Source organism: Andrena cerasifolii, chromosome 12, assembly GCF_050908995.1.
Source record: "Andrena cerasifolii isolate SP2316 chromosome 12, iyAndCera1_principal, whole genome shotgun sequence".
In the NCBI taxonomy this organism is placed as follows: domain Eukaryota; kingdom Metazoa; phylum Arthropoda; class Insecta; order Hymenoptera; family Andrenidae; genus Andrena; species Andrena cerasifolii.
In genome coordinates, this window is record NC_135129.1 from 9,870,875 (window position 1) to 9,895,983 (window position 25,109).

General features: G+C 43.9%; 3 protein-coding genes across 6 annotated transcripts in view; 1 reads left to right on the forward strand and 2 right to left on the reverse strand.

Annotated features, from left to right (window-relative positions):
- Positions 1–4: 4 nt before the first annotated feature.
- Positions 5–16,838, forward strand: LOC143375572 (uncharacterized). Its single transcript, XM_076824824.1, has 5 exons — positions 5–80; positions 3,583–3,835; positions 6,485–6,724; positions 14,513–14,902; positions 15,357–16,838. Exons 3-5 carry the CDS (start codon positions 6,488–6,490, stop codon positions 16,110–16,112), a joined length of 1,383 nt encoding a protein of 460 aa, XP_076680939.1. The 5' UTR covers positions 5–80; positions 3,583–3,835; positions 6,485–6,487; the 3' UTR covers positions 16,113–16,838.
- Positions 410–1,898, reverse strand: Bug (thioredoxin domain-containing protein bug). 2 transcript variants are annotated; one of them, XM_076824844.1, is made up of 4 exons: positions 1,603–1,898; positions 1,312–1,532; positions 1,009–1,238; positions 410–926 (listed from the first exon to the last, which is right to left on the reverse strand). In XM_076824844.1, exons 1-4 carry the CDS (start codon positions 1,694–1,696, stop codon positions 572–574), a joined length of 900 nt encoding a protein of 299 aa, XP_076680959.1. In that variant the 5' UTR covers positions 1,697–1,898; the 3' UTR covers positions 410–571. The 2 variants fall into 2 exon arrangements, with proteins under 2 accessions (XP_076680959.1, XP_076680960.1); XM_076824845.1 differs by having other exon boundaries at positions 1,012–1,238; positions 1,603–1,889.
- A 637-nt stretch (positions 16,839–17,475) lies between the features above and the next one.
- Positions 17,476–25,109, reverse strand: part of L (zinc finger protein Lobe) — a 92,308-nt gene continuing 84,674 nt past the window's right edge. For all 3 annotated transcript variants that reach the window (XM_076824813.1, XM_076824812.1, XM_076824814.1), the window contains 4 exons: positions 21,323–23,042; positions 19,289–20,362; positions 18,981–19,205; positions 17,476–18,897 (listed from right to left, as the gene is read on the reverse strand). In XM_076824813.1, the coding sequence (XP_076680928.1) occupies positions 18,523–18,897; positions 18,981–19,205; positions 19,289–20,362; positions 21,323–23,042 (3,394 nt within the window). In that variant the 3' untranslated portion in view covers positions 17,476–18,522. The remainder of the gene's footprint in view (positions 18,898–18,980; positions 19,206–19,288; positions 20,363–21,322; positions 23,043–25,109) is intronic.

The following is a 25,109-nucleotide window of genomic DNA, read 5'->3' on the forward strand; positions in this document are numbered from 1 at the left end:
TGAATCGCGAAGTCGGCCATTACATGCGACTCGCGGTGAAGAACTACTCGAGTTAAATTACAGCCTGGTCGTTCACGAGAGTAATAATTTCTTCGCTGCGATGTGAATAATAACAATCCTATTGTCTCTCCTTTTTTTAAAAAAATTTATCCTATTATTTGTGTTGCAATACACATATCGGAGGCATTAAGGATGCTCGAAGATTAATTAGACGCTCGGTTGACATTAGGCGCGCGATATGCCGAGGTTCCGTCCGAATATCTTTCGCAATTGCATAACTTTCCATTGGCTTTATATATTATTCATTGGTCAATTCGTGATTCTGTTTGGTATCCACGTTATCAATAGCGATGCGCGTCGCTACTACGCGCATTAATATAAAGAGGAGGGTAGTAATTAAACTGATAGATTTCTTTCAAACGATAGTTATTTGTTAAAGTATATTTACATTGTCTTCATTTAGAATTACCACAAGCATCATCACATAACTTAATAACCCTTTAATACCTCGAGTCCGTATTACATATTATGCTCTTGTGCATGGAACACTTGAATAGTCTCTTTTAACGATTTAGTCAGCGTGCTCGTGTTGCGCGTTGCTCTCGCGCCACGTATTCTGGACTAGCTCTACGAACTGCTGCCACCATCTACTCTGCGACGTGAAGTACAAAGCGCACGCGGCGATGAAAGCCCACGACAGTACCAAACAGTAATCGGTTTCATTGGAAGGTGTACTGGGAACAGGACCGGCGAAATCCGAGGACGTGACGTACAGCGATCTACTCGGTTGTAGATTAGTCATGTACGTTATGAATCGTGCGAAAGATTCTAACGTGTAGACGGTGTAATTAAACTTCGCCACTGGCTTCCCGTTGTGGACAAGCATTAACGTTGGAACGCCGACGATTCCGTACTGAGCGTTGAAGCTGCAACAACAGAGAACGCAAAGTTTAAATGACCTCTCTCGCTCCTCTATCGTTGAATACAAATCAAAATGCATCGCGGTACTACTTCTGATATTTTATGGCATCGATCGCGACTGCTTTGATATGTGGAAAGGAGCGCGACAACGCGTTAAAGTGCGGCGCAGCTCGGCTGCTGAATATACACCATCTCGCGTAGAATAATACTATCACGCATGTCCCTGGCAACAGTCTGCCCTCCTTGTCATTTCTGCTCCTGTTCGACGGCCCAGGTTCCAAGATTAACAATTTCATTAACCTGGTGGCATTGACTAGCTGTAACAATCAACATCTATAATCCGTCTTACATATCTCGCAGGCAAAACGGTTAAGCGACTCGGTCTCTTACTTCTACTGGCCCGTAAACCTTGTCCATCAAGCAGTTGACGTTAGTCACGTTAGGCGACGAACTGTTCACTGTCACGTTCGATTCGACGGACCTCATTTCCTCCGTGGTGTTCGCTTCTCCTGGATATTGATCAGGATAGCAAACTTGATCCGGATTCTCGAATGGGCTTACCTCTCTCTCCTCGCATTCCACCGTTCCTCCAAAGAAGCTTATCACTTGCGCTAAACGAGTAAGGAAAATTAGAGTCGGTTCGTTGTTACTTAAATACGGGGAAGTATATTTGCAGCTCACCTAAGACTATGACAAATAAATACAAGTTCCTCTTGCGGGTATACATCTTATACACATAACCTAAACACTGCACTCTCGTCTTGGTCAGTGGCATTAAATCCTCGAACAAATTCAAGCTTTCTACCAACAACCCGCGGTGTTTAACGAATAACCATAGCTTTACTATAATCTACAATATGACATTCGTGACAAACAGATTTGTGTACATACATATTATTTTTTATTTCCAGTCTCGATCGCGGACCATACCGACGATCGATTAACTGTTCGAGTTCGCTACAGTCGATTGTCACGCGTCCTGCAAGTCGATTTATGCTTTCCACGATTAATTTGATTTTGAATCTAGAGACGCGGTAGCGTCTCGACGCCAAGTATCTCATCACGCTTGCAATATTTTCTAAATTTAACGGCATTTTTCTTATGTAAACCGCATATAAGCTTCCGAATAAGACCAAATTCAATAAAATCGGTCCGCGTATGACAGAGATATCGTAATATCGTCTCATGGATCTGTCACAAATATAACATTTTTAACATTTTCTTCGTCCCTCATTGTATATATTATATGAAACTGAAAATTAACGACTGGTGTAAATTCTTTGAAATTTAATTTTCTATGCACGTGAGCATCTCCAGGAGGTGATTCTAAACGTGAATGTGCTGTGCAGTGGAATTCTGGATGAAAATAGAGGTTCAATGATGTCCAATTTGTTTGTCTAACCTCAATTTTCAGTTTCATATCATGACCAACGTAAGTTCTTTGAAATTTAATATTCTGTGCACGTGGGAACACCCAGGAGATGATTCCAATCGTTAATGTGCTTTGCGGTTAAAATCTGACTTAAAGTGGAAGGTTCCGTGAAGTCAAATTTGCTTTTCGAACCTCAATATTCAGTTTCATGTAACGACTACTGTAAATTCTTTGAAATTTAATTTTCTATGCACGCAGGAACCTCCAGGAGGTGATCCAAAACGTGACTGTGCTCTGTAGTGGATTTCTGGCTGAAAATAGAGGTTCAGTGATGTCAAATTTGATCGTCGAACCTCAATTTTCAGTTTCATATAACGACTGGTGTAAATTCTTTGATCCCCATAAAAAACTTCAAAAAAGTAAACAAATTATGCCAAGTACATGAATTATCTTTGTAAAAAGAAGTGAGATCCCCATAAAAAAACTTCAAAAAAGTAAAGAAATTACGCCAAGTACACGAAATCAAATATTAATTTACGACAATGTTTTTAAATGGGATTCTTTTTGATGGGTTAATTAAAATGTCCGCGATATGAGTAATGGAATGAACACAATGTATGAACACGCATAGTTGGAAACCACCTTTATGTACTTGCAGCCCATTTTGATTTCACATCTTTCTTTTATTTTGTAATTATTATTATCTCCTATTTTTTGTGATTTATTTGATTTCGTGTACTTGGCGTAATTTCTTTACTTTCTTGAATTTTTTTTAAGGAGATTATGATTAACGCGTGCAGCATCGGAAATATTCAAATGGTATTTTATATTGTTCATTCTTCGTATTTTATGAAACAAAAGGCTCTCGTTATTCAGCGAATACCTACAGAAAATTTCACTCACCGTCAAGAATGATATTTTGAAATAAATATTTGTAATTAAACATAAAGGGTGGCAAAAATCATTTTTTGATCGTACCCTGTTATCACGATTGATAAGATTCTCGGTTATCATTGACATTCGGACTCGAAGAGTCCTCGTAGAAAACACTGCTAAAATTAAAAGAACAAATTTAATACCATAGTATAGAATTTGATTTATGACATTTACGGTGCTTTCTACGCAGCCTCTTCGTTTCTCGCGCGTAGTGCCTTTCTTCCACTCGGTTTCCCGCTGTCGTTCATCGTTTTTCGTAACTCGCTGGAATTTTCATTGACTTCGATGCGTCTACAGATCACGGTATCGTTACCATCGACTCATTTGTAAATTACGAAACGGTTAATTCACAGGGAGAGTCTCACGCGATGTTGCGATCAAGCTCGCCGCTTTCGAGCGTGCTCTACGCGCCGCCGGAAGAAGAAGGAAAGGAAAAGAGCCCAGGAGTAGGAGCCACCGCGCGTCCCCAGCCACTTTCATTGTTATCCGATCTGTCTTCACTCGAAGACGCACGCCGAGCACTTCGTTCTGGTCTACTCTACTCTCCGAGAAACAGCCGCAGCTTTCCACCATTCGGGGACAGTCGAGCGAACCTCCAAGCCTCCAGTGAGTATCGAGAATTTTAATAAAAATTCCACGTTTTCACTGCGCGCCTTTCACGCCGCTGCCCACCGCTGATAGCGATCGACGAAACCTTCTTTCTGTTCTTGCATCAGGTCGAATGAAAGCTTCTATCGCCTGTTGCTTTCATTCAACGAGATTTCTGTTTTTTTTTTTTCAAATGTAACTAAAGGGAGAGTATATATTTAATTTAATGCTCGCATTTTCAATTAATTAGATCGCGTGGATTTCACTGACTTTCTTTAACATTTAATACGGTGGCGTTGGTTATTGCTGCGCGTGCGGTTTATATTTAAAAGAGAAGGCAAATTGTGAGTTGAATTTGTCTTTCCCCAGTAAAAAATTAAGTATCTTAATTTTCTGAACTGTACTGCGAAGGACCCAGTTCCTGATCAGAACCCAATTCCTGAACAGTTTAGGAAAATAAAGCAAATAATAAGCTCATTATGATACAAATTTATTCTAACAAATTACTAACTAATTATGAAGTATTTTGATATTTATACGCAAAATTTGGTAGCTCATAGTAAAACGCGTGAAGGTGATCAGAAGCTGCTCCCTTTGCATTTTTCACTTTCAAAGTTAAATTATAAAATAGTTATTGTTATGTGTGCACTTTTTTTAATAGCAAATTAAAGATAGACCATAGATTTACTGAAATAACAAATAATCTTTTAGATTTAGTTAAATTTTCCCTTTAGACGTTTAAAAACCCGCGGTAGTTACTCTTAAGTGATCAGGAACTGGGTCCTTGACGGTAAAGGTAGGCTCTCGCTGCGCCTCGCCTCGCCTCGGCTCATTTTATTCTTCCTATGCTTTTCTTATGTATTTCGACAATTTCACTCACACTGCGCCTCGCCTCGGTGCGACTCCGAGCCGCGGATTCTTCCTCGAGAATATTTTGAGGAGAAGAGGCGAGGCAACCGCTAAAAGAGGAAGGAAGAGATCCTCCGAGCAACTGACCAAACACACGAACGAGGGAAGCTCAGATACCTTCAGGTACGGAAAAGCTGAGGCGACGCGAGCCTCGACGCGAGTGCGAAAAGTAGTTGCGCCGAGGCGAGGCGAGGCGTAGTGAGAGCCTACTTTAAAGCCGGGAATCCACCGGGAAGCTGAGCTAAGCTATGCTATGTTTTAGCTTAGCTTTTGGTGGAAACGGCTTCCTCAAAATGTATCGAAGCTAATTTCTTTAAAACATAGCATAGCGTAACTTACAAGGGGAGGACACCATGTGGTAGACACCGATTCTGGTGAGCCTTGGCACGATGGATCTATGTCGAAATTAAGTAAATAGGTGTCCGAGCGTTTCTGCCAATGGGCCTTAATAATAAAGATGTAAATTATTAAAAATTTCATAGTGGCCGTAGGGTTTTAGTGGGTAAAAATCCCAAACTACTCTGGCGCCCGCGGGAGATTCCCTTCTGGAGGCGTCGGGGTGCCTCTTGAAGATGTCTCCGCGTTAAAAAAAACTTTATAAATTTTTTTTTATAAATTACCTTTTTTATAATTTTTGTTTAAACTCGGGTAAATCTTCAAAAAGCACCCCGACTCCTCCAGAGGGGAATCCCCATTGGCGCCAGGGTAGTTGTGGGATTCTTACCGACTAAAATCCCACGGCCACTATGAAATTATTAATAATTTACGTGTAAATATCTCTATTATTTAAGCCTATTGACTGAAACGCTCGGACCCAGACCTATTTACTTATTTTCGACATAGATCCATCGTGCCAAGGCTAATAAAAATCAACGTCTATCGCATGGTGTCCTCCCCTTGTTAGCTTAGCTTCCCGGTGGATTCCAGCTTAACGTGTCTCTACCGCGGAGGTAATAGCTGCCCTGCGCTGTTGGTTAAACGGGCTGCGAGAAAACGCTGAAAATTAGCATAGAAAAATGCGAGGAGGTTGGCCTTTATCCGCCTGGCGACCCGGGGTTCATTCATTCCAAGCGAACAATGAGATTTCGTGTGCCCCAAAGTCGTAAAAAGGGAAGTTCTTACGCACGGCACTATTGCAGCGGTAACTTGTTACAATATCGGCCGCTTAGGAAATTGGGAAATTCTGCCGTTGCATCTCCTCGCCCTGGGAAATCGCATTGTTTTCCACGCAGTAAACGTGAATGACGAATGCTTGATTAAATCCTGAATCGCAGCTGAAACGCTAGAAGTTCACATTGTATTCCTTTTTAATTGGCGATAGGAAATAGATGGCGATGTAGTTTAAGAATCAGCAGGAAAGCTCGTGGTGGAGACTCCACGCTGTACGGGATTAATAAGAATCTCCGAGGACAATGGAGGAAGCTGTTGTTGAAGAAGGTGTTCGAATTATTATGCTTCCTAGTTTCACCCGATTGTCGCTGAAACAGACGGAAGGTAGACGCATTCATGCTCTGTTTCAGCGGCTCGAATTCACTGAGTTTCTACAGGATATGTCCGCGGAGATATTTTAATGGCACCGGCCACGCAGACGCGCCTTCTCTGTCTTCCGTGCGCCTCGCGCTACTATCGAGAAAGAAACGTGCTCTTCCCTTTAGGTACTAGGTCCCTAATAGCCGCGAAAGCCCCGGCGAAGCTTTTACACTCCCCCGGCGCGGCCGATCCTCTCACTAACTGTTGTCATGTTTATCGTTGGCGCAGGTAATGTCGGCGCCCAAGCTGCCGGTTATTCTATTGTTAGTGTTTTTGAAGATAAGCCTTGCCCGCGCAGACATCGAAAATTGGGAAGCCTGCGGCGGGAGGCTGGAGCGCGCTTTGGATTCGATTCACAGAGGTTACAGCAGGAGGAACAGGCTGGAGGAGGAGGAAGCGAGCAGTTCGTACCAGCAGGAACTTCGCTCCGCGCCGCTTGAGATGTCAGTCTCCCGGATCGCTGTTAAAGTAATATTATTTATTTATTTATTTGTCAAGGGGGAAGCCACTGTGACGGTCGAAAATAAAGGCTGTTTCCAAGGTATTCTTTTATAATAAAATGTACCGTAACCGTGATGGAAAACACTGGTTTTCGTTAGATCACCGAAGTGAAGCATCACGGGGCGGTGGACTGGGGAAAGATGGGAGACCACCTTTCTCCCGGTGCGCTGCTGCTGCTGCTGGGACCCGAATGAGAGAGGAGGGATAAAAAAAATGGGACTGTAGTTCGTTGGGCAATATAAGCAGAAATAAGCCTGAAACGCCATCCTGCTTAAAACACGGGAAAACAATAAAAACAAACGAACATAATAAAATGGTAACTTGCTACGAAAAATCTTTATTAATTGCTGAACATACATATATTTAACTGATGTTTTATGATTCTAGATTGAACAATTTTTGAGTGGTTTCAAATTTTGACTGTTTTGCTGTACGTATAAACATTGAAGATGGCATAAAACACTTATTTCATGAAGCAATTCGACGTATAAGTTACTCTGACACGGAAAAAACGACGAAAAAATCGGTTTTTAATTTTTTTAACTGCGGCGCACCAAATTGAAAAATCTGAAAAAAATTCAGGACAATAGTAACAATGATACGTACTTACAGTAAAAATATAATTATAGTGCCAAGACTGCTTCGATACACAATCGGCATTTTTCAGCATTTTTTGGCGTTTTTTATTTTTCACAGCTCGGTTTTTCAATTTAAAAATCTGAAAAAAATTCAGGACAATAGTAACAATGATACGTACTTACAGTAAAAATATAATTATAGTGCAAACCCTGCTTCGATACACAATCGGCATTTTTCAGCATTTTTTGGCGTTTTTTATTTTTCACAGCTTGGTTTTTCAATTTAAAAATCTGAAAAAAATTCAGGACAATAGTAACAATCATACGTACCTACAGTAAAAATATAATTATAGTGCCAAGCCTGCTTCGATACACAATCGACATTTTTCAGCATTTTTTGGCATTTTTTATTTTTCACAGCTTGGTTTTTCAATTTAAAAATCTGAAACAATTCTCTAATATGTGCCCTGATAACATAAATGCCTCTGATTTTTTTCAAAATTTTTCATCCCCTAGTATAGGAGAAATTCGGCAAAAACCTGATTTCCTATTTTTGCCCTTTACTACCCTCCGGGTGGAGATACGGAGTTGAAAATTGCCACAAATGTTTCTTTCTTAATAAGCTTTCGAATGATTCATCGTGAGTTGAATTCGGTTCAAGGACACATTTGACCATCTTAACCGGCTATACCCTTTAGTATACCTCTTTCCACTTCATGTTCTCCTGATACCTGGGCCAAAATCTGGCAAAAATTTTCAGAATGCACAAAATTGGGCTTTGTAACAGGAGAACATGATGTCGAAAGAGGTGGCACTAAGTAATGTCTTCGGAGAGAGAATCGAGGATGCCTTCGAAGCTGAAATTCAGAATACCTCTCTCCGCTTCATGTTCTCCTGATACCTGGGCCAAAATCTGGCAAAAATTTTCAGAATGCACAAAATTGGGCTTTGTAACAGGAGAACATGATGTCGAAAGAGGTGGCACTAAGTAATGTCTTCGGAGAGAGAATCGAGGATGCCTTCGAAGCTGAAATTCAGAATACCTCTCTCCGCTTCATGTTCTCCTGATACCTGGGCCAAAATCTGGCAAAAATTTTCAGAATGCACAAAACTGGGCTTTGTAACAGGAGAACATGATGTCGAAAGAGGTGGCACTAAGTAATGTCTGCGGAGAGAGAATCGAAGATGCCTTCGAAGCTGAAATTCAGAATACCTCTCTCCGCTTCATGTTCTCCTGATACCTGGGCCAAAATCTGGCAAAAATTTTCAGAATGCACAAAATTGGGCTTTGTAACAGGAGAACATGATGTCGAAAGAGGTGGCACTAAGTAATGTCTTCGGAGAGAGAATCGAAGATGTCTTCGAAGCTGAAATTCAGAATACCTCTCTCCGCTTCATGTTCTCCTGATACCTGGGCCAAAATCTGGCAAAATTTTCAGAATGCACAAAATTGGGCTTTGTAACAGGAGAACATGATGTCGAAAGAGGTGGCACTAAGTAATGTCTTCGGAGAGAGAATCGAGGATGCCTTCGAAGCTGAAATTCAGAATACCTCTCTCCGCTTCATGTTCTCCTGATACCTGGGCCAAAATCTGGCAAAAATTTTCAGAATGCACAAAACTGGGCTTTGTAACAGGAGAACATGATGTCGAAAGAGGTGGCACTAAGTAATGTCTTCGGAGAGAGAATCGAAGATGCCTTCGAAGCTGAAATTCAGAATACCTCTCTCCGCTTCATGTTCTCCTGATACCTGGGCCAAAATCTGGCAAAAATTTTCAGAATACACAAAATTGGGCTTTGTAACAGGAGAACATGATGTCGAAAGAGGTGGCACTAAGTAATGTCTGCGGAGAGAGAATCGAAGATGCCTTCGAAGCTGAAATTCAGAATACCTCTCTCCGCTTCATGTTCTCCTGATACCTGGGCCAAAATCTGGCAAAAATTTTCAGAATGCACAAAATTGGGCTTTGTAACAGGAGAACATGATGTCGAAAGAGGTGGCACTAAGTAATGTCTTCGGAGAGAGAATCGAGGATGCCTTCGAAGCTGAAATTCAGAATACCTCTCTCCGCTTCATGTTCTCCTGATACCTGGGCCAAAATCTGGCAAAAATTTTCAGAATGCACAAAACTGGGCTTTGTAACAGGAGAACATGATGTCGAAAGAGGTGGCACTAAGTAATGTCTTCGGAGAGAGAATCGAAGATGCCTTCGAAGCTGAAATTCAGAATACCTCTCTCCGCTTCATGTTCTCCTGATACCTGGGCCAAAATCTGGCAAAAATTTTCAGAATGCACAAAATTGGGCTTTGTAACAGGAGAACATGATGTCGAAAGAGGTGGCACTAAGTAATGTCTGCGGAGAGAGAATCGAAGATGCCTTCGAAGCTGAAATTCAGAATACCTCTCTCCGCTTCATGTTCTCCTGATACCTGGGCCAAAATCTGGCAAAAATTTTCAGAATGCACAAAATTGGGCTTTGTAACAGGAGAACATGATGTCGAAAGAGGTGGCACTAAGTAATGTCTTCGGAGAGAGAATCGAAGATGCCTTCGAAGCTGAAATTCAGAATACCTCTCTCCGCTTCATGTTCTCCTGATACCTGGGCCAAAATCTGGCAAAATTTTCAGAATGCACAAAATTGGGCTTTGTAACAGGAGAACATGATGTCGAAAGAGGTGGCACTAAGTAATGTCTTCGGAGAGAGAATCGAGGATGCCTTCGAAGCTGAAATTCAGAATACCTCTCTCCGCTTCATGTTCTCCTGATACCTGGGCCAAAATCTGGCAAAAATTTTCAGAATGCACAAAACTGGGCTTTGTAACAGGAGAACATGATGTCGAAAGAGGTGGCACTAAGTAATGTCTTCGGAGAGAGAATCGAAGATGCCTTCGAAGCTGAAATTCAGAATACCTCTCTCCGCTTTATGTTCTCCTGATACCTGGGCCAAAATCTGGCAAAAATTTTCAGAATGCACAAAATTGGGCTTTGTATCAGGAGAACATGATGTCGAAAGAGGTGGCACTAAGTAATGTCTGCGGAGAGAGAATCGAAGACGCCTTCGAAGCTGAAATTCAGAATACCTCTCTCCGCTTCATGTTCTCCTGATACCTGGGCCAAAATCTGGCAAAAATTTTCAGAATGCACAAAATTGGGCTTTGTAACAGGAGAACATGATGTCGAAAGAGGTGGCACTAAGTAATGTCTTCGGAGAGAGAATCGAAGACGCCTTCGAAGCTGAAATTCAGAATACCTCTCTCCGCTTCATGTTCTCCTGATACCTGGGCCAAAATCTGGCAAAAATTTTCAGAATGCACAAAATTGGGCTTTGTAACAGGAGAACATGATGTCGAAAGAGGTGGCACTAAGTAATGTCTTCGGAGAGAGAATCGAAGATGCCTTCGAAGCTGAAATTCAGAATACCTCTCTCCGCTTCATGTTCTCCTGATACCTGGGCCAAAATCTGGCAAAATTTTCAGAATGCACAAAATTGGGCTTTGTAACAGGAGAACATGATGTCGAAAGAGGTGGCACTAAGTAATGTCTTCGGAGAGAGAATCGAGGATGCCTTCGAAGCTGAAATTCAGAATACCTCTCTCCGCTTCATGTTCTCCTGATACCTGGGCCAAAATCTGGCAAAAATTTTCAGAATGCACAAAACTGGGCTTTGTAACAGGAGAACATGATGTCGAAAGAGGTGGTACTAAGTAATGTCTTCGGAGAGAGAATCGAAGATGCCTTCGAAGCTGAAATTCAGAATACCTCTCTCCGCTTCATGTTCTCCTGATACCTGGGCCAAAATCTGGCAAAAATTTTCAGAATGCACAAAATTGGGCTTTGTAACAGGAGAACATGATGTCGAAAGAGGTGGCACTAAGTAATGTCTGCGGAGAGAGAATCGAAGATGCCTTCGAAGCTGAAATTCAGAATACCTCTCTCCGCTTCATGTTCTCCTGATACCTGGGCCAAAATCTGGCAAAAATTTTCAGAATGCACAAAATTGGGCTTTGTAACAGGAGAACATGATGTCGAAAGAGGTGGCACTAAGTAATGTCTTCGGAGAGAGAATCGAAGATGCCTTCGAAGCTGAAATTCAGAATACCTCTCTCCGCTTCATGTTCTCCTGATACCTGGGCCAAAATCTGGCAAAATTTTCAGAATGCACAAAATTGGGCTTTGTAACAGGAGAACATGATGTCGAAAGAGGTGGCACTAAGTAATGTCTTCGGAGAGAGAATCGAGGATGCCTTCGAAGCTGAAATTCAGAATACCTCTCTCCGCTTCATGTTCTCCTGATACCTGGGCCAAAATCTGGCAAAAATTTTCAGAATGCACAAAACTGGGCTTTGTAACAGGAGAACATGATGTCGAAAGAGGTGGCACTAAGTAATGTCTTCGGAGAGAGAATCGAAGATGCCTTCGAAGCTGAAATTCAGAATACCTCTCTCCGCTTCATGTTCTCCTGATACCTGGGCCAAAATCTGGCAAAAATTTTCAGAATGCACAAAATTGGGCTTTGTAACAGGAGAACATGATGTCGAAAGAGGTGGCACTAAGTAATGTCTGCGGAGAGAGAATCGAAGATGCCTTCGAAGCTGAAATTCAGAATACCTCTCTCCGCTTCATGTTCTCCTGATACCTGGGCCAAAATCTGGCAAAATTTTCAGAATGCACAAAATTGGGCTTTGTAACAGGAGAACATGATGTCGAAAGAGGTGGCACTAAGTAATGTCTTCGGAGAGAGAATCGAGGATGCCTTCGAAGCTGAAATTCAGAATACCTCTCTCCGCTTCATGTTCTCCTGATACCTGGGCCAAAATCTGGCAAAAATTTTCAGAATGCACAAAACTGGGCTTTGTAACAGGAGAACATGATGTCGAAAGAGGTGGTACTAAGTAATGTCTTCGGAGAGAGAATCGAAGATGCCTTCGAAGCTGAAATTCAGAATACCTCTCTCCGCTTCATGTTCTCCTGATACCTGGGCCAAAATCTGGCAAAAATTTTCAGAATGCACAAAATTGGGCTTTGTAACAGGAGAACATGATGTCGAAAGAGGTGGCACTAAGTAATGTCTGCGGAGAGAGAATCGAAGATGCCTTCGAAGCTGAAATTCAGAATACCTCTCTCCGCTTCATGTTCTCCTGATACCTGGGCCAAAATCTGGCAAAAATTTTCAGAATGCACAAAATTGGGCTTTGTAACAGGAGAACATGATGTCGAAAGAGGTGGCACTAAGTAATGTCTTCGGAGAGAGAATCGAAGATGCCTTCGAAGCTGAAATTCAGAATACCTCTCTCCGCTTCATGTTCTCCTGATACCTGGGCCAAAATCTGGCAAAAATTTTCAGAATGCACAAAATTGGGCTTTGTAACAGGAGAACATGATGTCGAAAGAGGTGGCACTAAGTAATGTCTTCGGAGAGAGAATCGAAGATGCCTTCGAAGCTGAAATTCAGATTACCTCTCTCCGCTTCATGTTCTCCTGATACCTGGGCCAAAATCAGGCAAAATTTTCAGAATGCACAAAATTGGGCTTTGTAACAGGAGAACATGATGTCGAAAGAGGTGGCACTAAGTAATGTCTTCGGAGAGAGAATCGAGGATGCCTTCGAAGCTGAAATTCAGAATACCTCTCTCCGCTTCATGTTCTCCTGATACCTGGGCCAAAATCTGGCAAAAATTTTCAGAATGCACAAAATTGGGCTTTGTAACAGGAGAACATGATGTCGAAAGAGGTGGCACTAAGTAATGTCTGCGGAGAGAGAATCGAAGATGCCTTCGAAGCTGAAATTCAGAATACCTCTCTCCGCTTCATGTTCTCCTGATACCTGGGCAAAAATCTGGCAAAAATTTTCAGAATGCACAAAATTGGGCTTTGTAACAGGAGAACATGATGTCGAAAGAGGTGGCACTAAGTAATGTCTTCGGAGAGAGAATCGAAGATGCCTTCGAAGCTGAAATTCAGAATACCTCTCTCCGCTTCATGTTCTCCTGATACCTGGGCCAAAATCTGGCAAAAATTTTCAGAATGCACAAAATTGGGCTTTGTAACAGGAGAACATGATGTCGAGAGAGGTGGCACTAAGTAATGTCTTCGGAGAGAGAATCGAAGACGCCTTCGAAGCTGAAATTCAGAATACCTCTCTCCGCTTCATGTTCTCCTGATACCTGGGCCAAAATCTGGCAAAAATTTTCAGAATGCACAAAACTGGGCTTTGTAACAGGAGAACATGATGTCGAAAGAGGTGGCACTAAGTAATGTCTTCGGAGAGAGAATCGAAGATGCCTTCGAAGCTGAAATTCAGAATACCTCTCTCCGCTTCATGTTCTCCTGATACCTGGGCCAAAATCTGGCAAAAATTTTCAGAATGCACAAAATTGGGCTTTGTAACAGGAGAACATGATGTCGAGAGAGGTGGCACTAAGTAATGTCTTCGGAGAGAGAATCGAGGATGCCTTCGAAGCTGAAATTCAGAATACCTCTTTTCGCTTCATGTTCTCCTGATTGTGGCAATTTTCAACTTCGTATCTCTACCCGGAGGGTAGTAAAGGGCAAAAATAGGAAATCAGGTTTTTGCCGAATTTCTCCTATACTTGGGGATGAAAAATTTTGAAAAAAATCAGAAGCATTTATGTTATCAGGGCACATATTAGAGAATTGTTTCAGATTTTTAAATTGAAAAACCAAGCTGTGAAAAATAAAAAACGCCAAAAAATGCTGAAAAAGCCGATTGTGTATCGAAGCAGGCTTGGCACTATAATTATATTTTTACTGTAAGTACCTATGATTGTTACTATTGTCCTGAATTTTTTTCAGATTTTTCAATTTGGTGCGCCGGAGTTAAAAAAATTAAATTCGAGGTAATCGCGTTTAAAGTTTTGACAGAAGTTATTTTCTGCAACTCAAAGATCGCAACTGTATACTTTTCTGCGCTAACTGTACAAAACCTTCCGAAGCTCTCAGAATTTTTCGAGATCCACTTTGAAATTATGCAGGTATATTTTTGAGACCCCAAGTATTATGAAAATGCATGAAAAGAAAAATGGGGATAACAAATTTTCACAGTGGCTTCCCCCTTAATATTAATTTCGCAACTGCTGTGCAAACTCTTAGCTCGTAGCCAGATAAATCTTTGAAACTTTCTTGCATCCTTTGCTCTTCATCCCTTCTCCTTTACAGCTACCCCAAGGTGCAAGGGACACTGCGAACCCTTGGGCCAGGGTGGAGAAGTGCGTCTACGAGCCCAGCAACAATTCCCTCCAGACTCGGGTAGCGTTCAATGACCTCTCCGTTTCTGGTATGGTGTCATTGACGCCCAGGGATCATCAGCCACCAATTCCAGCCGAATCCTGCAGAATGACGCTGAGATTGAGACGAGCAGGCATCGACTTCCTCACTACCCCGATTGCTCGCGGTAGAGGGCAAATGCGAATCCGAACGGAGTCCAGCTTCTTGGAGCCGAGGTTCGCCTCCATTTATGCCTACGGTTGCCACACCAGGCGACTGGACAAGCAGATCAAGAGGCAAGACAAGTGGCCTCCGTTTCATCACCCTCACAATGAAGTAAGTGTGCAGAGGCTATGGGAATTTTAATGTAGGAATAGGTTTCGTAATTCCTATATATTCGGGAGCTACGGAAAAAGCGAAAACGTAAATATTTTCTTACAAAAGAAATTACCAAATGTTCTTTAAACGTTGCTCTTTTAAGTGCAAAAAGTTCTGTATAAATATATGCTTCCGCTGTTTCGAAAAAAATTCACAAACATTCGCCTCTTTTCGGCCTCCTAACTAGGTATAATCCCTTAAGGGGGGGATTCTCATGTAACAGCCCTCGAAATTTATGAATTTTTTTTTGAAAAAGATATTGTTAATATTGTATTAAACTCTTTTGGGATATAAGGAGGCATTTTAAACTTGCAGAAAATATTTTTTTTATGTCGATCCTTCTAATTATTTGTTCATTATTTTGGAATCATTTCGACGATGCCAGGTTCACTATTTTATATATAAATATTTCCTACAGTTCACGGCGTTGCCCGTGATACCCAATGACGACTACGAAGCGGCGGAGCCGCGACAACTGGTCGGCGTCTCGAAGGAAGTGGATGTCGCCATCCCCAACGAGACGCGTGAATCTCGTTTCCTGAGCCCACCTGTTGCGAAGCTCGGCATTTGGCGGAAAAACGTTTGGCTGACCAAGTCACCGGCCCGCGAGAAGCGAGCCCTTCTCCCCTCCGAGTCTAGCTCCAACGTCCTCGGCGGTTCCTCGAGCGTTCCGCGCTTTCCAGGATCTTTCGACAGCGGCCAGGAAGCCGGTCATCATTCCCCGAGAATCTCTAGATCAACGGAGACGATCACACCGCAGGATTTCGTAAGCGCGCTGGCCAGCAGGAGATCGAGAGCGAACGCGACCGACGACTGCGCTGGCCGTCGCAACGCTAGCAGCCTGGTGAACGCTACGGAGAGCTTCCTGACGAATCTCAACGACAGCCAGCCGAAGGCTAATTTCAAGAGGGAGGACAGCTATCAGGCAACGAAGGCTAGTCCTAGGGAGACCAGGCAGCTGTACGTGGAGGAGAACTTTGATAACGTCTTCCCGAGCGACTCGGAGAATAGCGGCAGAAGCTGGCAGTCGAAGGAGCACATCGCCAGTGAGATGGAGGACGTGTTCTTGCGAGGGGCTAGCCAAGCGCTGACCAAGTATATCGAGAGGCAGCTGCACCCGGCTATTAAAGAGACACTGATGATTTCCATGGGATATACCGTTAGTTATGGATAGGGTACTATTTTGCGTTTGCTCTGCTAGCGACTTGTAGAGTGCTCTTGCTTATGGCACGTTGTGTAGATAGTGTAGAAACTCAAGTGAAGTCGGAGTCGCGGTTCTGACACTGATGTCTAGTCTTGTTTTGGATATAGTAGATGCACACGGTGCGATTGGAAGTATAAGTATATTTTGTAAATTACTTTATTAAAAAAGAGGAATTTCTGTGAAGGTGTTTTGGTAATGCATGAATGCATCTTGCGTATTGAGAATATATTTGTCTTGTACTTGTATTATATTCTCATTACTTTAATTAAATGCAAGATAATGAAAGATAATGAAGATAACGACTGATGATGTTCCTCGTAAAACTTTTTCCCACAAATTGGGATTTTTAACTGGCCCACGAGCCAAAATAAATTCTCTTTTCCCCTCGCCTTCTCCAATTCCTATTCTCCATTAAAAGTAATCTTAATATATAAAGCAGAACGTTTTTATAGGTTTGTGTGTTTGTCTGTCGCCTGAAAACTTTCAAACGATAAGCTCTGGGATCACGAAATTTGCCTCAGCTTATTTTGCCTTCACCGTGCCAAATTTCACATTTATTGCAACTTCAACGCGAATGCGCCACATCTTCCTCTTATCCGATCAACTTTATCTTTTACGGGAATTATTTTCTTACTCAATGCAAAAAAAAATTTCACCAAGAGTAGCTAGGGTCCTTATAAGATTATAAGCTGTAAAATTGAGGTTATTGAAATAAAATACGTTACCGTTTCAAGTACTGATGTATCTGATTTATTTCCTTCTCATTAATACTCCTCATTAACACTCCGCTTTCTACAAGTCCTTTAGTCGTGGAGAGATGTGTTCGTACCGGAGGAAAGTATTCCCATAAAGCCTTCTAAACAGATAATAAACGTATTACCGTGTTAGGTTCGGTACCGCGCTGCAACATCCTGCAATACCGACCATACGTCGATTTGGGGCTGAAAATCTCCTAAAGTATCAGGATTACATGATGTCATAGGAGGTGGCACGCCCGAGCTGTGCGAGAGAGAAAGCTGGAACTCTCTATCTCTCTCGCACGCCACCTATCTCGCTCCTCGTCGCACGCACTAGCGCTCTCTCTCTTTCACACAGCTCGGCCGTGCCACCTCCTGTGATATCATGTATTCCTATTACTTTAGGAGATTTTCAGCCCCCATTCCGAGCATGTCGATATTGTAGGACGCTGCTGCGCAGTACGGAAATTACCGCGCGAAATATTGAATAAAATTACGCGTAAAAGGGCTACTTTTTTAATGCAATCCTAACAATTACTTACGCGTAACAAATATTTGTCTCACTGGATAATAGGGGAAGAAACCAACACAGCTGGTGATTTAAAACAATAATTTATTTCGTAAAGAACTATAATTACCGAGTCGCTAAGCCTAGTGGACAGGTTATTGCATCTTATTCGTTTAAATAATTATCGTGTGTGTTACCGATCAATCGATACATCGTGCATAATACTTCTTATACATTATTTAACGTATTTACATGTCACACCCTCGACACGGATCCCCGTGCTTTCGTTTCTTTTTATAAAAGACAAGAGGATCCTCTTATGTTACAAGTTCAGGTTCGTCTCTGCGCCGAGTATGCCTCTTCTTAGAACAAAATAAAACGTAATCTTACGCGATCCAATAAAGTTAACGATTAACATAGAATCAATTATCACGATCATGTATTTTTTTGTAGCGAAAGGAGGAGTCAGCTCGCGAATTAAGAAAGACCGTTTTGCGAGGTGCGAGTTTGGGAGCTTTATATTTCCAAACTCACCGTGTCTGTTCGAAATGCACAAATCGAAGTGGAAGGGTGCTTTTTACTACGAGGAAGTCCACTGCGCTAGTTTTATAAAACCAAAGGAGGCGTGTTAACATACATGAACGAGATAGTAAAACTCAACGTTGCAACTTATCCCTAGGTTTGAAAACAGAATGAAATCGTATATCGTAATAGAATAAAGGACCTTAGTGTTCAAGGTTTATTCTTAGCGTACTATATCACAATAACTCTGTACATAAAACGAATAATCGTGAAACAATAACGAGCAGGTAATAGAAATAGACATTTGGGTAATATAAGAACAGTACTGGGGCAACCTTCGTCTTCCCCAAAGAAGACTAATTAAAAAAAGAGAGCGCTTAAAGATCGATTTCCTTAACCATTAGTTCGAGGCTCGATTGCCAACTCACTTAACTCGACTGCTTCCTGCGACTTTCAGCGACCTGTTCTTTCGTTAAACTGTCATTGCCGTTTTCAAGAAACCCTTCTGCTTTCGAATCTACAGGTAAGGAGGTTTGTACCAGATCGAATAGCCTGAGAAAGCAGAGAAGCTAAGCTACTCAAGGTACAATTCCTCGCAGCCCTCTCAGACGAGTCACGACTCTGTCTTTTCCGGAACAGCTTCCTCGTCGACCTCGATTTTCATCTCCTGCTCCGACTCTGCCCGCTTATCCGCCTCCTGGTCGTCCTGCTCCACTTGCTCGTCGACGTTTATCTCCTCTTCTTCGTCTGCGGTGTCAGGCAACACTTCCTCCTTCACCATCACACCCTCGCTACTGTTTTGCTCCTTCGAATCCCTAGGTTTAGCTTCGACCGAGTTCTGCGGGTTCTCAGTGGGCGACGGAGCCCCTCCGGAGCGATGGAACGTTAGCACGTGATGGTCCAGCTCGGCCCTGAAGAAGAACTTAAGCGTGCACTTGGAGCAATCGTACGGTCGAGCTCCTAGGCCGTGTTCATGCAGCATGTGGTTCTGGAAGAAGAGGAAACAAACTCCGTTACCACTGTGGGTCCAATAAACACCGACCTTCGCAAATCTACAAAGCCAATGCGCACCTGAAGTCCAATGGGCGCTGTGAAGAGGGACTGGCAAATGTAGCAACTGAGAGCAGCGCATCCAGCGAACGTATGCTCTATCAAGTGGCTCTGTAGTTGCAACGGACTGCTAGCTTCGAAGAGACACAAGTGGCAGCGTAGTGCCTCGACAGATGCTTTCCCCGAGGTCTCCAGATGCTCCTTTCTCACGTGCTGCTGTATCTTAGCTTCCGTTGGAAACGACATCTGAATGGAAAAGTAGATTCGTGTTTTAGAACCGATACGAATGGAGAATGCTTTAATCCTTCTCTACCACCACTCCCCCTTACCTGACACTGTATGCACGTGTACGTGCTCGACCCAGACCCGGTCTTCTCATGCTCCATGTGCCTGTGTTTCTCCGCTTCCTCAGGGTCCTCGAACTTCACCCCGCAATCCTGGCACCTCTTGCCGTCGTTCCCTTCGCTGCCCTTGTCCTCTGCCTTAAACGCACGCTCGGAGTCCCACCTGTCCCTGGACCCGTCCCACTGAGGATCCTTGCTGGATATCCAGCCCCTGTCGCATTTAGTTCTAGCATGCTCATAGGGTGAGTTCAGGATAGGCAGGCCCTGGGAATGGCGGATGTAGCAGGACTTGCAGACCCTGAGGGACTGTCCCCCGCCGCTGATGTGATTGGGAGGTAGGCTGACGAAGTCGTCGACGGAGTAGTCCCTGAGGCAGAGGCAGCAGCCCGGGTTATGGCTCTTCTGGTTCGGGCTGGGGCTGGACCCAGCGCTCCTGGACCCAGTGGAGGCTCGGAGGTGGTGTCTGGCGTGGAGGCGACACTCCAGGTCGCTGATCAAGGTCTGCCTGCAGACGACACACGCGGCCGGCAGATGAGGGAGCGAGCCGTCTAGCCTCTGCTGAGGGTCCACGTTTTCCAGGCTGTGTCTCTGCACGTGCTCGAGGAACTGCGACTCCGTGGCTAGGCTCCCGCGGCACACGATGCAGGTGTCGCTCAGCTGGATCTTGCAGTGCTTCTGCAGCTTGTGCTCGGCCAGGATGGCCCCGGACGGGCAGACCTCGTCGCAGATATTGCACTTGTGGCGTCCCCCGGGCTCGTTCGAGGCGTGCTGGATCCTTGTGTGGGACTCCAGCTCGGTTCTGGAGCGGCACACCTCGCCGCAATAGGCACACGTCATGCTCAGGCTAGACAGGGACTTGCTCTGAGGCTTGGCAGCCGCGTGGGCTAGCTTCTTGTGGGCCTGGAGCTCCGCCTCGTTCGCGAACTCGCCCCTCTCGCAGAGCTCGCACTGCTGAGCCCCCGTGCTGGTGTAGTTCGCTCGCTTGTTGTTGTTGTCCCGCTGGTTCAGGGAGTTGTTGTTGCTGGACGCTGGGGAGCGGCCCCTTTTCTGCGACTTTGGCTGCAACCGAACAAACAGAGTAAAACACCCGTTTCCTTGGTATTCCATAGTATTTCAGTGTCTACAGCACAGATAAGCGTGGTGATAGTAAGAAATTTTGGATATACAGTGGCGGACATAAGAAAGTTCACAACTTTTAAAACCGCATAACTTTTTTAGAATTAGTCCAAACGACATGAGTTTTTTTTTTAGAAGAAGGATTACTTTCCTAAGTGACGCGACCGCCACTGTATGATGAAAAATGACATTTGAAATACGGACATCCATGCGCTAGCAGTATAGGTACACAATAGACATGTATAGTGAAGAAAATAACTTTTCGATACCCTAATGTAACTTTTTCTTACTGATTTAAAATTGTAATATAAACACTCCCCTTGCAAGTACGTGTTGTTTCTTTTTTTAATATATAATCTGGCCATTTTTAAAGTAATACTGACAGTTACTTATCACTTTTAAGTGTCACATTAATCAAAATTTAGAATTTAAGTTCAAAAGCAGGCAGTCGGGGTGGGTTGTACCGCAACAGAAGCGAATAGTGACAAAGAAGATGAATAAAATTGTCTTGTTTGCATGAAATCCTATAGGTAGCACAGCACAAGCAAACCAAATGAAAAATGGGTGAATCGCATGAAGAATGCACCAGCCAAAACGTTTTCTATTTTTGCCACAATTAGGATACCGCATAATTGGTTATAAATTTTACATTGTTTCGTTTATCAATATAATTAAAATCAATAAATATTTTAATTTTGTAAAGTTACTGACCCGGGATCAGGGGCTGTTGTAACACTTTCTCCGCTTCCCATTTCTAATTAATAACCTGGATATCACTTGACATACAGCGAAACTGTTGTGCCTCAATAACGTCAGGTAAGTAAGTAACATTTTCGTATAAGAATTACAAAGTGAAAGTGTTACTACCGCCCCCGGTCTACCCTCCGCTATTCAACTACACACCTCTTCTTGCGACCTAGGCGCGGGCCTCCCGATCCGCCCGTTCTCCCTGGCCTGATGGTCGCTCGAGTGGTGCGCCTGGGCGATATGCCTGTCGAGCAGGAACTCAACAGCGAAGCCCTCCCTGCAGATGGGGCACCTGTACAGGTTGCTCGAGTGGCTGGCCAGGTGAAGCTGCAGCTCCAGCTCCGAGCTGCAGCAGACGCCGCAGAAGACGCACCTAGGCCCTGAGCCACCAGTTACACCAGGAGTGGAGGCTGGACTCCTGGCCACGGGGCTGCTGTTCGACACGGCGGGCGGCGCGTGGACGCTCCTCACGTGGCTAGCCATCTCCGACTCGCTCCTGAAGAAGCTTCTGCCTTCCCCGGGTGCGTTCCCAGGCGAGTTCTCGTTATTGGGAGCGGTGCATGCGTTGCAGCGATAGATCCTGCACTCCTGACTGTGCTTCACAGCGAAGTGCACCTGTATCGCCACCCTGGAGTCGAACGTGTCCCTGCACAGGGCGCACCTATAGAGATGATGAGCGTGGCTATCGAGCAGGTGTCTCTGTAGAAGGTCAGGGTGAGGGTAGAGCTTCTTGCAGGCCCCGCAGGCATACTCCTTGCTGATCTGACCCAGGTAGTGCTTCGTTAGGTGCGCCAGCATGTCCTCCCTGTCCGGGAAGGCAGCCTCGCATTTCGGGCAGGGATGCCTCATGGCGTCGTTGCGGTGGTCGGCTTGCAAATGCCTGGCCAAGTGCTCCCTGAAGGACTCGAAGTCCTTGAGAGCGGCTCCACATTGGCCGCAGAGCAGGGTCCCTGCGGTGTAGCTGCCCTCCGTCGACCTGGAATGCTTGCTGGTGAGGTCGGCTGGCTCGGACAGCGACTGGTCCACAGACTTCTCCGCCCTGGAGCTCTTCGCGTCCCCATAGCTACCGTTCATCTTCGCGTCCGCGTACTCGCGACCCTCCAGGGCTCCGATCCGCCTGTTCTCGCAGTGCTGGAGGACGTAGTGCTCGGCGTAGGCTGCTGCAGAGGCGCAGGGGATGCCGCAGAGGGGACACATCATCAGGGCAGAGCCGAAGCCGTCTGTCCTGTGGATGGAGACTAGGTGGTCCCGCAGAGAACCAAGCGTGGAGAACTTCATGGTGCACTGGTTGCAGGTGAACGAGTTCTCGTAGTGCTCCTTCTCCGTTCTTCTCTCCGACTCCTCCTGGTGGTACTTCCTCTCGCGGTGATCCTTCGCACCCTCGGCTCGGTCCAGCCCCTTGTCGGGCTGGTAGGCCAGCTGGTCGCTGCTCCTGCTAGGCGAGGGCGCCACAGCCACGCTCTCGCCGCTCAGGATCGCCTGGTGCATCGTGTGCACGTGCATCTGCAGCTGCTGCATGCAGCTGAACGAGTCCCTGGTGCAATACATGCATGCGAGCTTGAGGGGCGAGCTCAGGATCGGCGTGGTCGAGGCGCTGCCCTGCGACCCCTTCACTCCGGACTTCGGGGCGAGGGACAGGTTCAGCGATGGCGACGGGGAGCTCGCGACAGGGGGCGAGGATGTGCTGTGCGAGGAGACGCTGCGCCGACCGTACTCCACGTCCTGCAGCTTGCTGGCGACCTGCGACTGATGGAGCTTCTTGTGCGACTGCATGTGGGAGGTTAACGCCGCGGCCGTGTTGTAGCCCCTAGAGCAGGCTGTGCACTGGTAGGGCTTCTGGGTGTCGTGGGTTTTCATGTGGATCTTCAGGTGGTCGCTGAAAATGCGGGTCGTTGATGAGTGATAACGATTTCGCTGGGTGCGAGTGGAATTTTAGGTTCAAAGGGATTGTTAGATTTCGCAGGTGGTCCTTCAGGGATGCTTAAAGGGCTATGCCAACCTGTAAGATCTAAAAACACCAGTATTTCGGGAATTTTTTTTAAACTTGTAGACTTTTTTAAACAAACGGTTGTATATTCGAAACTTTATATTTTAAAGTTCTTGTAGGTTTTTTTGCAATGCGATTTGTAAATAAATAATGGAATTATGGGCGATCCCACGGCAGCGTTTTTTTTATTACGGTGACCACTGTAGCTTTGATTTGGTTCATCGGAAATAAAAAATTCGACGAAATTTAGTTAGTGTATTAAATTATCTAGTCCTTAATCGTGGCTTTTTCATTTCCGTTGCGTGGTTTTTATTTTACAGGTGAAAAATGATGAAAAATGTCGTGGCGATTCTGTGGCGAAAAAACACCATTTTGTAGGAAATTAATTTTTCGGGATAATGAAGATTAAGGACTAGATAATTTAATGTACTAACTAAATTTCGGCGAATTTTTTATTTTACATGAACCACGTCAAAATTAGAAAAAAATCGCTGTCGGGAGATCGCTGATATTTCTTTTATTTATTTATATTTTCCATCGCAAAAATTACTACAAGTAGTTTAACACGAACGCTTTCGAATGCATAAAAGTTTGATTAAAAAAGCTTTCAAGTTTTTCCCCCAAAAATTCCCAAATATACATGTTTCTCCAGACCTCAGAGGTAGGCACAACCCCTTAAGTGTTTTGGGTAAGTGCTTATAAGTGTGTGGTGAGTTTAGGTGGTTTTAAGTCGAGTCAGGCAGAAGCTTTCAGTAGGTAATTTAGAATAATTAACTAGATTTAATATAACAATTTGATGTGTAATATATTCAACTATCGCTTCTAATAAATTAAACCTTCCTCCATCTCTATTCTTATTTAATTAACGCTCTTCTTTACTGTCACGGTGACTGTCAAAATTACCTTCCTTCCGCTGGACGTTTCATAGAACCGAAAATCAGACTGTGCCCGTTAACCGTGCTAATTCGATTCACGTTAATCACCAGCGACGCGAATGAAAACTTTTTCCGGGCGATTTTGGTCGATACTCTGGCGGACGTTCTATTAAAAACATCGCCCTGCCGTAGAAACTTCCGATGCAGTGGTATTAAAATTAAAAGCAGGGTGATGGTATCATTAGGACAGCTTGCCAAACCAAAAAAAAAGCTTCCATTTCTGACTTAAGCCACGAGAAAGGGACGCCGTATTGTCAACTGTTATAAAATCTATACTTGCACGGTAAAATTTCCCTTTACCTCACGTGTCAATTTTCAAACCAATCACTACTTTTTTGACCTTTTCAAACTTAAAAATACCACCCACAATATTCGTGGAGAAATAACCGAGGAGTAAAAAATAGCGGAAGAATAAAAAAAATACCAGATTAGTACAGAAATGCCGGAGAAGTAAAGAATAAAAGCACGCGAATAAAAAAATACCGAAGGAATACGAAAATACCATAGGAATAAATAAATAACAGAGGAGTAGAAAAAAGTAGAGAAATAAAAAATACCAGATGAGTACAGAAATTCTAGAGAAATAAAGATATAGAAAATAACAGGGGAGTAAAGAAATAGCAGAGGAATAAGAAAACTACCAGAGAAGTTAAAATAACAGTGAAGTAAATAAATAACAGAGGAGTAGAAAAAAGTAGAGAAATAAAAAATACCAGATGACTACAGAATACTAGAGAAATAAAGATATAGAAAATAACAGTGGAGTAAAGAAATAGCAGAGGAATAAGAAAAATAGCAGAGGAATAAAAAAATACCAGAGAAGTTAAAATAACAGTGAAGTAAAGAAGTAGCAGAGAAATAAAAAAATACCAGAGAAGTAAAAAAATACCAGCGGAGTACAGAAATACCAATGAAGTAAAGAAAGACCAGAGGAGAAAAGAACTCCTGAGAGCAGACGACCAGCAAGACGCGAAGAGTTCAACACCTCCGCCACCTCCGCGATGGCGGAGAGGTGGGTCTC

Coding starts and splice junctions, on each gene's coding strand:
- LOC143375572 (XM_076824824.1), top strand. CDS start 6,488: ATGTCGGCGCCCAAGCTGCCGGTTATTCTATTGTTAGTGTTTTTGAAG. Junction 6,725..14,512: donor TCTCCCGGATCGCTGTTAAA/GTAATATTATTT, acceptor TCTCCTTTACAG/CTACCCCAAGGTGCAAGGGA. Junction 14,903..15,356: donor ACCCTCACAATGAAGTAAGT/GTGCAGAGGCTA, acceptor TATTTCCTACAG/TTCACGGCGTTGCCCGTGAT.
- Bug (XM_076824844.1), bottom strand. CDS start 1,696: ATGCCACTGACCAAGACGAGAGTGCAGTGTTTAGGTTATGTGTATAAG. Junction 1,533..1,602: donor TTTATTTGTCATAGTCTTAG/GTGAGCTGCAAA, acceptor TTACTCGTTTAG/CGCAAGTGATAAGCTTCTTT. Junction 927..1,008: donor GCCATAAAATATCAGAAGTA/GTACCGCGATGC, acceptor CTGTTGTTGCAG/CTTCAACGCTCAGTACGGAA.